At 35.6% G+C, this 17,567-nt stretch overlaps 1 protein-coding gene across 2 annotated transcripts in view; it reads left to right on the forward strand.

Annotated features, from left to right (window-relative positions):
* The window catches only part of RIT2 (Ras like without CAAX 2), a 383,617-nt gene extending 366,509 nt beyond the window's left edge, over window positions 1-17,108 (forward strand). For both annotated transcript variants that reach the window (XM_030810507.1, XM_003267563.3), the window contains one exon: window positions 16,615-17,108. In XM_030810507.1, the coding sequence (XP_030666367.1) occupies window positions 16,615-16,842 (228 nt within the window). In that variant the 3' untranslated portion in view covers window positions 16,843-17,108. The remainder of the gene's footprint in view (window positions 1-16,614) is intronic.
* Window positions 17,109-17,567: the final 459 nt, after the last annotated feature.

Here is a 17,567-nt window from a genome sequence, read left to right on the forward strand (position 1 = left end):
TTGTCAAGATTACCTTCCTTACACCAGCATGCTGTGTGTCCAGCCATTGAGGCAGGTCATTTTGTTCACCTGAAGAATGATCAAGCAACTAGGCTTGGGCAGCAACAAATGAAAGGAGTTTCTAAGGCCACAGAGGGGTTTCTTGCAACAGTTAAAAGCTGTCATCTGTGCAGTCACTTGCATCTACATAATATCCCCACAATCCAAGGGGATGGAGACTTGGAGACATATATTCTATTATCAAAGACACTTAGAGAATGTAAATTTTAAAAATATAGCCCAGGTGCAGTGGCTCATGCCTATAATCCGAGCACTTTGGGAGGCCGAGGCCGGTGGATCACTTGAAGTCGGGAGTTCAAGACCAGCCTGACCAACGTGGAGAAACCCCATCTCAACTAAAAATACAAAATTTGCCATGCGTGTGGCACATGCCTATAATCTCAGCTACTCAGGAGGCTGAGGCGGGGAAATCATTGGAACCAAGGAGGCAGAGGTTGCGGTGAGCCGAGATCATGCCATTGCACTCCAGCCTGGGCAGCTAAGAGTGAAACTCAAGCTTGAAAAAAAAATTTTTACATATATATATATACACGCACACACACACATATATATATACACATATATATCCGTATATATGTGTGTGTGTGTGTGTATAGATTTAACACAGTGAGAGCCCCAGCTCTAGCTGTCTAAGGTCTTCAGCTGCTTTCTGACTAAACTGGAAAAAATGGCAGCAGCCTCTAATCCCTGTCTCCCCCCATCTCAATGCAAGCCTGATTGCCCCAGGAAGTCTCTTTCCTAAACCTTTTCTTTCGTTTTACTGTATATGACAATGCTCTTGTCTTGTGCACCATCTCTTTAACCCCATTATCTTTGTGTTCTAGACAAAGAGACAGATAGGGTAATAAAAAGACAGTCCTGGGATTTAATGCGAATTCCAATATTGAAGAACTGTATTATCTTGGAAATTTAGGTATTCCCAAACTGTTTTCATTTTTTCAGTTCATATAAGATGGAATTTGGAGTACCTGAAGACCAGGAACAATTTTAGCTCAGAAATTCAAATTTTCTTCTGACTACATGTAAGAAATATTGACAGAAATGATCATTTTATGGAGGAATGTGCAGTAAGTGCGTGCCTACAGAAACTAGACAGTCATTAACGGAGATGTGGAAGAGACATAGATAATGATTTAATGTCCTGAAAGATGACCCTTAAGCTTATTGCAATCCTGAATTCTTTTGCTTTTAGGATTGTATCACTCAGGGTTCCCCAAAGAAACAGAACCAATAGGATATACAGAGATATAGTGAAAGAGATTTATTATGAAGGATTGAGTCATGCTACTACGAAGGCTGAGAAGTCCCACATCTGCAATCTGCAAGCTGGAGGCTCAGGAAAACCATTTGTATAGCTCTAGTCCAAGCCTGAAGGCTTGGGAACTGTAGGAGTTGATGATTTAAGTCCTGATCAGAATCAAGGACAGAATCAATGGGCACATAATTGTGAAATGCCTGAGTAAAGAGTCAAACATCAGAATATTCAGACAGAATATTCAGAAAGGGTAATCAGGCCAGGTATGGTGGCTCATGCCTGTAATCCCAGCACTTTGGGCAGGCGGATCACTTGCAGTCAGGAGATCGAGACCAGCCTGGCCAACATGGTGAAACCCCGTCTCTACTAAAAATACAAAAAAAATAAAATAAAATAAAATTAGCCGGGCGCAGTAGCACTTGCTTATAATCCCAGCTACTTGGGAGGCTGAGGCAGGAGAGTTGCCTGAACACGGGAGGCAGAAGTAGCAGTGAGCCAAGATTGTGCCATTGCACTCCAGCCTGGGTGATGAGAGCAAAACTCCTTCTCAAAATAAAAATAAAAATAAAATAAGGGTTATCAAAAAGAAAAAAGATTAGAAAATCAAGAAAGGAGGAAAGCATCAATTCAAAGGAGAGGAATTGAAGTAAGGAACTAGGCAATTTGTCAAATATTGCAGTTGGTAAAAATTGCTGGAAGCATCTATTGGATTTGACAGTAAGAATGGTAGCTTTGCAAAACTATGTTAGAAGAATGAGGTGAAATAGAATACAGATTGTGAATATTAATGTGCAAATTAGAAGTGATTAAGATAAACTAGCACATAAACCTGTAACGTATTTTATTTTGAAATTGTACATATTTTTTTTTTCTAATCCTTTCCTTCCCCAGCCCTATCCTTTCTCGGTTTAACCTTATAAAAAGGGCAGATATAAGAGAGTAAATGAACTGGACTCTAAAAACTGTTGAGACTTGAATATTTTTCTGAAACCAAAGGGGCTATTACAGAAGAAGACTGAAAATATAGGAAAAAGGTGGGACAACTAATACTGCAAGATTGAAATAGATTTAAAAAAAAAAAGGTTATTCAGCCCAGATAGAGGTATCAAACTTGACAAGAATCAGTAACCTCTCTTTGCCTGAGAGGAGAAAGAGTAAGATAAGATGTCTAATAATACAGATGAGTTTCTAGGTGCTAGTCCAGGATGTTGAAATCATTCTTTTGGGATGCTTTTATTTCCTCACTGAGGTGAAATAGGAGGGTGAGAGCATCTGCTTAAAATAAGGATGGGGTCAGAGACCTGAGACAAGAAATGAAGGATTTGAAGAACTAAATGAGAAATAGGAAAGGGAACTGGCTGATAATAAGTAGAACGATTGACAAGAGCACTGATGACTCTGCTAAGATTGAATATAAATGTATAGTGGTACCAATAAGCACAGGCACCTACATTTTCAAAAAATGCCTGTCTGCCTGTGTGTAAAGCCAGAAAATATAGAATATTCGTTCAGTTTTGTTTTCTGTAGATATTAGGGTTAGAACTTTTGTAAAATTTATTTTGTTCTACTTCATCCTTCTTTTCATGGCACGCCTTACCCAAATTGTGAGCTTGAAGGAGTCCAAGATGTCTCTGGGGAACCTTGAGTTTTCCTCTAGGCTTCATCAAAGTCATCTGCTACTGTGGTCCCTAGATTCCATTCAAGAAGACATGATGACCCGGTCTTCTTATTTTTCTGTCCAGAGATTCTGCAGGGCCATGTTCTAACCTGACAACATATGTAATCAAGCATTTTGACATTTTAAATGAATTGCATAGCTATGTTAATGAAAATAAGTTAAAACCTTAAGTAATTCAAGTGAGATTTCAGCTTCCAATTCTCTAGTTAATTCACGGAGAGTTTCTTCTGTAGTAATTGGTTGGTTACTCTTTGGTCAACTTCCTATCAATTTATTCAGTCTCCATTCGGTGAAGAGATAGGAAAGGTGTTTATTGAACATGGTTCACTTGCAAAGCATTGAGGCGTTGCTGGCAATATAATGTCCTTTGCCTTCTTGGTCTTATATTCTGCAGGAGATCCAGACATTGTAGAATTATATAATTTATTATTTAAATTGTTTTATGTGTTAAAAGTATAATATGGAAGTTTATAAATTTGTTAACATAATAGATTAAATAATAAAATTTTTTTGGTCTTTAAAGAGTACATTTTTAGGCCATGTTAAAATGGAAAATTTAGCTATTCACAATAACCAATCCCCTGAAGATTCAGAAGGACCATTGATTTAATACACATCAAATACACGTATTTATTTATTAGTGCAAATATGTGAAGATATCCTTAGCCATGCACATACATGCATGTGTATTTACACGTGCATAGTCCTGCATTTATAGATATTGCACGTACTGCCCAATTTTATTGATTTATGTTTTTAACAAGGTATTTTAAAAAGCAAAGTCTTTAGGAGAAAAATTCAAAAAGAAGGCAGATATTGCTCTTAGCAAAATATTTAGCATTAACCTTCTCTTTTTTCCCTTCATAGCAACTACTGGCTGCCATGGCAACCTTTCCCCCCTGCACACCAGAGCTTCTGGGATGAAAAGCACAAGGCCTTTGAGACTTCAAATGTCTCCTGCACAAAGCAGTCTAAAGCCCTTTACCCTAGAGCCATTACCATCCCGCGTCTCAGAACGACTGGCTACACCATTTAATTTATTATGTCCTGCTTTTCTCTCCACTCAATCAATATCTCTCCAGAACAGCAAGAGAGAGAAAACCTATTACATTTCCAGAGTAGGCACTCAAGAAATAGGCTTTTTAAAAATTACTTATTTGATGGGTTCCTAACAAATCTCATACAGATCTGAATAAATTAGATGTCTAAACTCACTAATTTCCTCTGATTGTGCTCGTACTCACTTCTTCTCCCTTGTGCTCTGGTCTAAACCATATTAACTACTGATGATCCCACAAAAGCACCATGATCACTTCTGCCTTAGGCCTTTCTTAGTCCCTTTACCGAGACTCCTTCCTGTTCCCCCAACATCCCACCTCCCCTCACCAACCTAAATAATTACTACTTGCCATTCAGGTCTAAGATTAAGGCTCCCTGTCTCAGGAAGCTGAGAACCACTAAGACAGGGCTGGGCATTACTTATAAATGCCACCACAGTGCTGTACCCTGTGCTAGCCACTGTCTTTGATCTGAGATTTCCTTTTAATTTATCTATTTGTCTAAATCGACAACAAACTCCTCTGTTTATTATAGCCTCAGCTGTATTCTCATGGCCTAGGTTCCAGTGATGTCATCCACAAATAATGAGCCCTCTTAAGTGCCAGTCACTTTGCTGGAGATCAGGTACAGAGATGAACAAAACAGACACATTTTCAGCAATAACTAAGCTTACTTTATACTGATGGGTGATGAAAAATACATATAGGCAAATTAGTGAGATGAATTCAGATAGTAATTAAGTGCCCTTCCTATCAACAAAATAAGAGTAATGGGATGGCATTAGTGGGGATGTGTGAGAATGCTTTTGAGAGGATGGTCAGGCAAGGTGTCAGTGGAGGCGATATTTCAGCTGGGACTTGAAGAAAACAGTCAGGAGGAGACATTTGGGGAGCACATTTCAGGCAGAGGAAACAACAACTGCAAATATTTGAAGGCAAGAAGATTTTGTACTGAGCATGTATCGAATATGATGGGATATAATCAATGAGGGAGAGTGGTATGAATCGGGCTTGGGGAAACAGACAGAGATAATACCATGTAGAATTTGTAGGTCATGGTGAGAAGTAGAAAAAATTATAAACAGGACTAAAATGTGATCTAAAAGAAGTTAAAATTTCCTCTGTCTTCTTTTCAGACAGTGAACAGACAAACCAAAAACATATTTATTGGGAGTACACAGTATACTAGGAACTATATAAGTGCCTTTCATGTAATAGCTCATTGAATCCTATTACCAATTCTATGAAGTAGAATTTTATGAGGAAATTAAACCACAGTCTAAGCAACTCCCTGAGAATTCATGGCTAAAAAGTGGTGTAGCCAGGATTTAGATCCTAGTAATGTGATTCCAGAACCTACCCACTGTAGCACAATTGTAGGCATTTGCTGAAGCCCACAATATAGCAAAAATACAGTTGAGGGCAATATCCTGGCCTCTGAAATTTCAATTTTATGAACTCATTATAATGGACTCTGTGGTCTCCAGTGACTGTTTATTTGGTGTCATTTTCATCATCATCCAGATTAAATAATGAGCACCTGCCACTGCAAAGTGTGTGGCTTGCTTATTGTGTGGCACAATGAGGATTAAGATAAGACAAAATATGATTTCTGTCCAGCTGCCTTGCGTTTGGTTGGTGAGATCAAACAACTAAGGCCTAGGAACTTCTCAAGGATGATAAGTTGCACAGCAAAGCAGAGGCCACCAAGGTCACCATAGACTGACTGCACTGTCTGTAAAGCTTTGAGTAGGTCTGGAAGAAGTGAGAGAGAAGAAAGATGAAACACTTTCCAGATTGGGGGAAAAAAGCAATATGCAAAGGCATAAAAATATGTGTTGAGGAATGTTGGGCTCTACTGTGTAAAATGTACTCCACGTTCTAAAGAGACCTACACACAAGCTTGCAACCAAACTGCCTCTGTTGACTCCTACTCTTGCCTTTCCCCAATCCACACTCCTTACCAGTCTAAGAACCCAGGTGGAAATCTGAGTTTTTGATACCAAGACCAGGAGTTCTTTTCCTTCTGCCTACCACAAAGAAGGCAAGGAAGACTCTTGCCCTTCTCCTTTACAATACAAGAGAAGGAGGCTCCAAAATAATCCCTCCTAAAAGAGGGAAGTGCTAAGAAGTTACTGACATCTCCTCACCAGTTGAGGTTTTGCTTAGTTTGCAGACTTGTTCACTCATCTAAAAAAGATAATTGGGGAAAAATAGCAGAGCAGATAGAGCACTCTTGGAAGGGACACCCTATAAGCACACTCTGATCTGTCAAGAATGGTTTTCCATGTGTCAGTGACTGCGGCTAAGGGTGGGACATCTTGCCAGTGCTTTGCTTTGTTTTGCTTTTCCCGGAAGGAGTTTGAGATGACATGTAAGCATTTACCTTTAAATGGAAAATGATTTTTTTAAAGTAACTCTCATATTAAATAAGTGAATAAATCGTTTAATAAATCAAAAGCACTTTCACTAGAACTGGTCAAGAAAACTGGCAAGGCCATTAATATTATTAAAACTGATCAAAATCAATTATACAACTAAACAAAATGAAAATAGAAAAATTCAAGTTCGGGCCACTTTTCCTTCAAGTTAGCAAATAAGATGTGTTGTTCACAAATTTCCCAGGAAATTTTGATTCCTGCTACTTTGATGATGTAGACTGCATAATGAAAATTAATAGCTCCATGGGAAATAATGGAGTGAAACACTTACAAGAAGATATTAAAAATATAAAATAAATCCAAAGAGTTTGCTGTATGCACTAAGCATTTTAACAGCACCCAGTAGCATAACCACTAAGATTTTTGCTTGCAAAGCTTCTGTTGGAAGAGCCGGACCCATCTTTCTGCCAATCTCCCTCACTCCCTCACTCAAGGTTAGCAATTATAGCAAAGCAGTGTCAGAGTTTCCTTTTGTGTTGCTAGGAATTATATAGCTTATTAGGCAACCACCATTACCCTGGCTACCTTTACAATAATTTAATTTAATTACCGAGCTCAGGTAAAAGATAAAAATATGCAGAGAGCTAGAAAGCTCCTGAAGTCAGCAGATTGTTGGGACTGAAAGTCTAATTGGCCAGGATGCTTGCCACTTCCCACTAGCAGCTGGGCTGGACTAGAACAGGCTCTGCCTGCCTTTTTGCCCCAGTGGTCTCATCAACCCCCCATGCAGCTGTGGCTGTGTTCTAATGCCTCCTCTGGCAGATGAGAACCAGCATTTCAGGGAGTACCTGGCGTATTACACAGTGATCTTCTTCGGTGAAAAAGGTCATATATATTAAAAAGATGGCACCCCTGGGTTATTGAAATTTTCTATTACTTGTATGAAACATTTTTCTTTATTCCTTCTTTTCTGCCATTGCTTTCTAAGGCCTCCTGGTGGCACATTAAATCAAAAACGTTCCTTCTTTGCAGTTGAGGGGCACTGTGGTATAATGATATCTGCATCAATTGCTTCTTACCCCTAAAATAATCTCTCTGCAACATTTCTTCCCCACCCCCACCCCTGGCGTGTTTCTGCATTTATTAAAAAATTAACTTTTCATGTAAATGCAATATAAAATATTGTGTGCCATTTGTTTACTATTTAAGAATTATTTTAAGTTGTAAAACCTCACATCAGAACAATCAGCTAAATATGTACAGAATCCTAGCACAAGAAACTGTAAAGGTTTCCCCATGAGAGACAGCAAGAAAGAAGGGAAGCGGTGCTTAATGGAAGATAGTAGAACTTGATGGATATTTTACTTAATTAGATGTGTGACCTTGAACCATTTCCTAACCACTGCTTAACCTTTCTGAGCCTGAAACTCCTCATTTGAAAAATAAGAAAATTTAATTCCTTTCTACCATTGTGCTTCTTTCTTAGGAGTTACTATATAAAGTAGATGAATATTGATGAATATTCAATATTTAATTTTACTTAAAATTTAATTTTACTTAAAATTCAGATAGACAAGATATCTTATGCTAAAAGAATATGTTAATTACCTTAGTTTTCAATTCTAATATGGAAGCTGTTACTTCTTGTAATACATTCTAGTTCCAAACTAGTCAGACCACCACTAGTGGACTGCTGTGGTCCTAAAAATTATTCCCTATGATGCTGTTGCAATATGTCCTTCAAATGGACCTTCAAATGGACCATAATAGTAAGCATAAAACCCAGAAATCTATAAAAATTAATATTTTGGGGCTTGGTTTTTTGACATGTTTGGACTCAAATTCTTGCATTAAATTTATGGCATATAAATTTCAAGCTCAAAGGTAGGTATGACAAATATATGGTTTGTCAATATTAGTATGAGATGAAATTTTCTTAAAACATGAAAATGTATTTTCTTGAAACATAAAACTTTATTGTTGAAGTATGCTTTCACTTTTGGTATTTTTCTTAAAACATAAAAACTATGTCACTGATCTAATAATAATTTTTAAGGAAATATAGAAAAGATTAAATATTTTACTAAGTATAACTTCCATTTAGATATTATAGCAAATGTGAAAATTAATGTTATTATTCCATTAGATAACATAGAATTAATATTTTGATAATAAATCTAAGATCATGTGCAACTACATTTTATGCTTTGAATTAGATGGTCCATGATTCCTACATTACTTATCAAAGTAATGAGTAGTCACAATTTACGTATACTTCAGCCTGCTACAAAAAATAAAATATTCACTTATATCATTTATTAAAGGTGCTGTTTTGCTGTATATCATTCCAACAAGAACATTTGCGTGGGATTTGTTTACTGATTTTATTTCTGGTCGAGCTTGATTATCATATTGGACTTTTAACTGAATTTTGATGTCCCTAATGATTTATTTGTGATGCTTACATTTTAACCATTAGGAAATATTTTATAAATGTAAGTATGCATTTGTATAAAATATGCATATGTATATCTATATATGTACTATAGATATGCAACTAAACATATTTTTTCAAATGCTTAAAAAATTTATGGATTTAGCTAAAGACTTAACTTCAATCCTTCTCTACTTCTACTCTTCTTAAAGAAAAATTACCTTTCTATGTTGGTGGAAATAACTCCTATACATGTTGGTCAAAAATAATCCAAAATGATAACTCAATGTCAGGGCACCATTGACAGCACCTTAATTTCTCCACTGATTTGGAATGATATCCCAATAATACAAAAAGCTTCCATAGATATGTTGATCTTTTTCCAGGTTCTCTATTGCACTGTAGTAAGATTATTTGTCTAACCCTTAACTAATGCCCCACGCCTGAACCATTATAGGTTTACAGATGGCCTTAATCAAGTGAGACCAACATTATTGTTACTATTCTTCTTCCTACCTCCTTCTTATTAGAATTCAAATATTTATTCTCTATTTGTGCCTTTATTCTTCTCTGTGAATTTTAGTATCCCTGTATGACATCCTATGATTCAAAAGTTTTCAGGGTTTGAATGTATCTTCATTGAAATTATACACTAATTTGAAATGATTTATTATCTTTATGATATTGAACCTTCGAACCAAAAACTAATACAAGTCTACAATTTGTCATCTGATTGTTTAGATTTAGATAAAAATCCAAACTAATATGATACGTAAAAGTTTTTCTTAATGTATTTGTTAGCATAACCTAACCAGACTCAACTCATTTTTTGTGACAAAGCATGATTTGATGTGATCTGAGTTGATTTAGAGATCTTACATATCCTATTTGCTGTGAATGATGCAATATTTAGATACAGAAATAGTACTATACTGGAGGACAAAATTATGCTCCAAATTCAAAGGGAGTGCTGCATGTTTTACAATGCATTTATTTAATTGAGTGTTTAATTGCAGTTTCATATAAAGCAGACAAATTATAAGTATAGAGCTTCATGAATTACAACAACATGAACTCACCTAAAATCACCATATTGGTTAATAATGGAAGATTATTAAAGGCACCCAGAAAACTTTCTTGTATCTCCTTCCAAAGAAACACTATACTGACTCCTAACACTAAACAATAGTTTTTCTGTTTTTAACCTCTCAAAAAATGTAATCGTGTAATGTGTTAATGTAAAAATAGAGAGAACTGGATGTGGGGTAAATGGGAATTATATGTTGCCATATTCCGTAAATAGAAAACTATACTAAAATTAAAAATTTACCAACAATGTTCCTTAGGTCTGATTTCTTTCACTCAGCATTGTTATGTTTGTAAGATTTATCTAAGTTGTATATAATAGTATGTCATTTATTTACATTGAACAGCATCATCACATTGTATTAATATATAGCAAATTATTTATCAAGTCTCCTGGCAATAAGGTTTGTGTTGCTTTCGGTGTTTTTGTTTGCTTGTTTTTGCTATTGTGAATAATGTTACTGTAAACAATTTGCATGTCTTTGCTGCATACATCTACACATATTCATCAAAGAAGGCTTCTGGTCATAGAGACAATTATGGGAAAGGTTTTAATCACAAATTTAATTTTTTGTCTAATGTATAGGACAATATAGAATTTCTATTTTTGTGTGTAAGTTTTTGAAAATTATATTTTGGTGGAAATTATTCCTTCATCTAATATTTCTGATATATTGGGACAAACATCATGTTCACATGTTATCTTTTTTATGTTTGTAGTATCTGAAGTGATATACACTATTTCATTCTTAATATTGTTTATTTATGACTTATTTTTCCTCATCACCCTTAATCTGTCTTTTCTGGGCTTTATAAATTTTGACATCTTTATAAAAGGAATTCATGTTTGATTTCATCTTCTCTATTGCATAATTGTTTTCTATTTTATTTATCTGTTTATCATTTCCTTGTTTTTACTTTCTTTAAATTAATTTGCTGAGCTTTCTGGTTACTTTTTGTGGTAAATATTTTGATCATTAAATTTGAGTGTTTATGCTTTTTAAAAACATGCTTATAATGCTATAAGCATCAGTATGAATAAAGCTATAGATAGTCCTATGTTATGATACAGTGCATTTTTTTTTGAAACAGTGCATTTTCATTAGCATTTCATTTCAAATATTTTGAAAATGTTTTTATAATTTCTTTTTTGACCTATTGACTATTTAGATATATACTTTTTCTCAACTATTTGGGAATTTAGTAGAGTTTTTTAAATTTCTAGATCAATTTCATTTATTTTGGACTATGTTGTAATTTTTATTCTTTGAAATGTTTTGAGATTCACTTTAGGATAAAGTCAATTTTTATAAATGTTCCAAGTTAACTTGAAGAGAATGTGACTTTTTCATTTGTTAGCTATGACATGTTGTATATGTCAATTGGATCAATTGAGTTTGTTTTGTTCAAGTCTCCCATATCCTTACTGAATATTTGCCTGTTAATTTTTTCTTTATTTCTTTACTTACTTTTATTTCAATAGGTTTTGGGGGAACAGTAGGTATTTGGTTGCATGGATAAGTTTTCTCGTGTTGATTTCTGAGATTCTGGTGCATTCATCACCCGAGCAGTGTACACTGGACCCAACGTGTAGCCTTTTATCCACCTACCTCCCTTTCCCCTGAGTCCCCAAAGTCCATTGTATCTTTCTTATGCCTTTGCATTATCATAGCTTAGCTCCCACTTGTTTTCTGGGCTGGTTTCATGTTTTTGCAATTGTGAATTGTGCTGCTGTAAATATGCATATGCAAGTATCTTTTTCATATAATGACTTATTTTCCTCTGGATAGATATGCAGTAGTGACATTGCTGGATCAACTGATAGTTCTACTTTTAGTTCTTTATGGAATCTCCACACTGTTTTACATAGTGTTTATACTAGTTTAAATTCCCACCAATAGTGTAAAAGTGTTCCCTTTTAACACATCCAGCTAACATCTATTATTGTTTGTTTTTTTGATAATGACCATTCTTGCAGGAGTAAGGTGGTATTGCATGTGGTTTTGATTTGTATTTCCCTGATCATTACTGATGTTGAGTATTTTTTCATATTTTTGTTGGTCATTTGTATATCTTCTTTTGAGAATTGTCTATTCAGTTCCTTAGCCCATTTTTTGATGGGATTGTTTGTTTTATTCTTGCGGATTTCTTTCAGTCTCTTGTAGATTGTGGATATTAGTCTTTTGTCAAATGTATAGACAAGACTGTGGTGATTTTCTTCCACTCCGTGGATTTTCTTCCACTATGTGTGATTGCAAAGATTTTCTCCCACTCTGTGGGTTGTTCACTTACTCTGCTGATTGTTTATTTTGATATGCAGAAACTTTTTAGTTTAATTAAGTCCCAAGTATTTATCTTTGTTTTTGTTGCATTTGCTTTTGGGTTCTTGCTCATGAAGTATTTGCCTAAGCCAATGTCTAGAAGGATTTTTCCAGCGTTATCTTCTATAATTCCTATGTTTTCAGATCTTAGATTTAAGTCCTTTATCTATCTTGAGTTGATTTTTGTATAAGGTGAGACATGAAGATACAGTTTCATTCTTCTACATGTGGCTTGCCAATTATCCTAACACCACTTGTTGAGTAGGGTGTCCTTTCCCCACTTTATGTTTTTGTTTGCTTTATCAAAGATCTCTTGGCTGTTAGTATTTGGCTTTATTTCTGGGTTCTCTATTCTATTCCATTTATCTATATGCCTATATACCAGTACCATGCTGTTTTGGTGACTATGGCCTTATAGTATAGTTTCAATGTAATGTGATGCCTCCAGATTTTTTCTTTATGCTTAGTCTTACTTTGGCTATGTGCTCTCCTTTTTGCTTCCATATGAGTTTTAGGATTGTTTTTTCTAGTTCTGTGAAGAATGACAGTGGTTTTTTGATGGAAATTGCATTTATAGATTGCTTTTGGCAGCATGGTCATTTTCACAGTATTGATTCTACCCATCCATGAGCATGGGATGTGTTTTCATTTGCTTGTGTCGTCTATGATTTCTTTGAACAGTGTTCTGTAGTTTTCCTTGTAGAGGTCTTTCACCTCCTTGGTTAGGTATATTCTTAAGTATTTTATTTATTTATTTATTTAGCAGCCATTGTAAAACACGTTGTCTTATTGATTTGATTCTCAGCTTGGTCATTGTTGGTATATAGCAGAGCTACTGATTCGTGTATATAAATTTTGTAACCTGAAATTGGCTGAATTCATTTATCTAGGAGCTTTTTGGAAGAGTCTTTAGAGTTTTCTAGGTATACAATTATATCATCAGGAAATTGCATCAGTTTTACTTCCTCCTCACCAGTTTGAATGTCCTTTATTTCTTTCTCTTGTCTGATTGTTCTGGCTAGGACTTCCAGTACTATGTTGAATAGAAGAGATGGGAGTGGGCATCCTTGTCATGTTCACGTTCTCAGGGGAAATGCTTTCAACTTTTCCCCATTCAGTGCTACATTGGCTGTGAGTTTTTAATAGATATCTTTTATTACAGTAAGGCAGGTCTATTCTATGCCAATTTTTCTGAGGGTTTTAATCACAAAGGGATGCTGGATTTTGTCAAATGCTTTTTCTGCATCTATTGAGATTATCATGTTATTTTTGCTTTAAATTCTGTTTTTGTTATGTCCTTTCCTGGATTTTGTATTAGGGTTATACTGGCTTCATATAATGATTTAGAGAGGATTCCGTCTTTCTGTCTCTTGTGTACTAGTGTCAATAGGATTGTTACCAGTTCTTTCAATTGCTGAGAGAGACACATTAAAATATCTCACTAAACTTTTGGATTTTATTTTGTCAACTTTTAAAATTTAAACTGAGACTATATTTTTAGTACATAAGAATTAATTAATATAATGTCTTCTTTTATTATTAGAAAATATTCCTCTTTTGCTCAAATAATGCTCTATTTTTAATTACTGTCTACTTTGATATTTAAACTATAGCAACTTTCTTCATGTGTAAATTTCCATTCAAATTTCACTTTCTGTATCTTTACATATAAGGTACTGCAAGTGATTTTTGTAAAATCTGGTTGGACAGTCTTTGTCTTTTAAAATTGGAGACTGTAATGCATTTACATTGACTGTGGTCAGTTGAATGATTCTTTTAAAATTCTGTGTTTTCTCTCCACTCTTGTCATGCTTCAATGTGAGTTGAGCATATGTCCTGCCTCATTGACTTTAGGTTTCTCCATGTGTCATTTGGCCCCTGGGATATAGATAAAATAATTCCTGCCTCCTGTGCATCTGCTCTATATTATGGGAATATCATTTCCCAGATAAGAGGGGCTCTCTTAGCCTGAGTCCCAAAATAAGAGGATAAGAAGAATATACCAGAACCCACCTGACAGCCTGGAGCAGAGCTGCCAAAAATCTACTCCTTAGCTGCTAAAAAGCAGTGTAGCAACAAAACAAAGCAAAACAAAACAAAAAATATTTTGCAAGCCACAAGGGCCTTTAGGCTGTATTAATATAAGTGTAACCTAATGAAAGCCAATAAATATAGAAAATAGTTCCAGAACTGTTGTGTTGCTATACAAAATGTAAAATATGAGTCATTAGCTTCTGGGTGGGGAAAATTCTTACAGGTGACTGAAAAATAAATGGTAACCCACGTTATACAGTGTCATACCATTTGGTAAGATTATCACTTGTGATAACTTGAAAATCAGGGAAGTTACTTAATAAACATAACTTTGCTCAGTTGCTGGCAAGTCAGAATGTTATTAGCTTAGTTGATTGTTTTTGCTGCATTTCTTAAGTTATTTTAAGACAGAAATGAGCTAAAAAAATTGGCATGTTTACCAGTAGGAATGAAAAAAATAAAAAAAATAAAAAAAGAGAGAGAATCCAGACATGTTTTATCTCATAGGGTTAAAATGTGACAAGTTACTCATCTCTGTTCAACAGCCACTAGTGAGATCAATCTATCACAGACTAGAGTGAAGAACCTGTCTGTGCTGTCTTTGGGATCGGATAGACTTGATAGATTTTTACACCCCAGCTCAGCCACTTACTAACCATATGATGTGTTGTAACAGTTTAAAAAGTTGGTTTCTGCCCTGATTACAAACAATTGCAAAATGTCAACAGCTTAAAATAACGAAGGTTTTTTTTTCTTAGCTATGACACATATCCAACATGAGTGAGCTCGGAGGTCTATTTATTATTCAGAGTCCTGGTAACTCAGGATTCTGGACTGATAATCTGGTAGGGCTTTATGGGATCACTAAATTTTGAGTAGGAATGTTAGTACCAGCCACAGGAACATAGAATCCACTGTGCTAATGTATGTGTCTAATTTATCTTTATATTTTAGTTAATATTTATTCAACCCTGGGTAATTTTGTTGATCATTCTTTAAACTCTTCTAATACTGCTAATGGTGACATAGGTACCAGAAGCTGTAGTAGATACTAAGGGAATGATAAGTGAGACAGACATGGTCCCTGGCCTCAGTCAGTTTATGATTTCTAGAGATCCCTTACAACAGCATGAACCACAGCATGGGTAAGTACCACCAAAGACTTATGGAGTGTCAAACCTGCTCTGGAATACTTGGCTAGAGACTTATTTACCCATAATGGTGGTGTTTGCTTTTCGTTTTCTTTTGATAGATTATTATTTTTTAATTTTATGACAACTCCATCTCTTCAACTTACTCTTAAGTGAAAGCTCTGGACTATAATAACAACCAACATTTATAGAGCTTTAAACATGTGCCCAGCATGCGCCTCTTCTAGATGATCTCACTTAACCCTAACAAAGAGGTTTTGAGGTAGGTATTAATATCTTATGTTGAGGAAATTGGGAAAAAAAGTCAAAAAAATTATCCAAGTTTGCAAAGGTAAAATGTAGTTGAACTGGTACTTGGAACAAAGCAGATTTAATATAAAGCTATTCTTTGACCACTTTGCTATGTTGCTTTTTTGAATTCTGGAGAGCTGATTTCTAGTTCAATTTTTTAATCCGTTGTCCTTTCAAGGATTCTAATTTCTCATTTGTCCTTCAAATTCTAAAATTCTAGGATTCTCTCTTAAAACAAATTCTCACATTGCTATATATTTTTAAATGTAACTGAGGTCCACATTTTCATGTGCTTCCATGTGAAGAGACCACTAAACAGGCTTTGTGTGAGCAATAAAGCTTTTAATCACATGGGTGCAGGCGGGCTGAGTCCAAAAAGAGAGTCAGCAAAGGGAGATAGGGGTGGGGCCATTTTATAAGATTTGGGTAGGTAAAGGAAAATTACAGTCAAAGGGGGTTTGTTCTCTGGCGGACAGGAGTGGGGGCCGCAAGGTGCTCAGTGGGGGAATTTTTGAGCCAGGATGAGCCAGGAAAAGGACTTTCACAAAGTAATGTCATCACTTAAGGCAAGGACTGGCCATTTTCACATCTTTTCCGGTGGAATGTCATCAGTTAAGGCAAGGACCGGCCATTTTCACTTCTTTTCTGGTGGAATGTCATCAGTTAAGGCGGGGCAGGGCATTTTCACTTCTTTTGTGTTTCTTCAGTTACTTCAGGCCATCTGGGCTTATACGTGCAAGTCACAGGGGATGCGATGGCTTGGCTTGGGTTCAGAGGCCTGACACACAGCTCTAGTAGAGAACCTATTTTTAATTGAAGAGTCTTTCTCTTTCTGTCTTTTTAACATTATTTGTTTTTTCCTTAGGTTTCTACAGAAGAAGGCTTGAGTCTTGCCCAAGAATATAATTGTGGTTTTTTTGAGACCTCTGCAGCCCTCAGATTCTGTATTGATGATGCTTTTCATGGCTTGGTGAGGGAAATTCGCAAGAAGGAGTCCATGCCATCCTTGATGGAAAAGAAACTGAAGAGAAAAGACAGCCTGTGGAAGAAGCTAAAAGGATCTTTGAAGAAGAAGAGAGAAAATATGACATGATATCTCTGCTTTTGAGTTCCTCACTCTCTCTGAATTTTATTAGTTGGACAATTCCATATGTAGCATTCTGCTTCAATATTCTCTCTGTGTGTGTCTCTCTCTCTTTAAATATCTGCCTGTAGGTAAAAGCAAGATCTGCATAACTGTACCTCTTGAGATAGTTTTGTTTTGCCTTTAACAGTTGGATGGATTTTGTCAATCAGCTGGATATGCTGTTCAGTTTTTACAATATATTACTAAATAAAATTGACATTCCAATTGCCTCATTTCCCTTTAAAGAGTCTAGCTTCATTTGGTATGCTGTCTGGTTATAAAGGAAATATGCAAAATTGCAGCCAGAATGATAAAAGGCTCAGGGGATCTGCCTTTGCCTGATAACACTGGTTGTTTGCATTTCAGGAATCTCAGTAAATAATGAAGCAGCTCAGGAAATAATTCAGAGCAGAAATCTGCAGCCTGGTCTTTTCTTAATTGTAGAAGTCATGGTGCTTCTTGAATGCTCCAGAGATAAACCTTACAGGAATTATTAATAATAGGAACTGGTTTGGGGTCATTGGAGAGCTGAAATAAAATATCTGTGTATTTACAGTGTTCTGCCCCAGTTAAGCTGTAGCAAAATTATCACAGTGAAGGCACTGGGCTGTGGCAAAAGGATATTGTCTCTGTAGTGGGAAGAGAGAAGCTACTATGAATTTGGTGGTTCATATGCTCATTAAAGGATGCTT

Source organism: Nomascus leucogenys, chromosome 4 (assembly GCF_006542625.1).
Source record: "Nomascus leucogenys isolate Asia chromosome 4, Asia_NLE_v1, whole genome shotgun sequence".
Taxonomy (NCBI): domain Eukaryota; kingdom Metazoa; phylum Chordata; class Mammalia; order Primates; family Hylobatidae; genus Nomascus; species Nomascus leucogenys.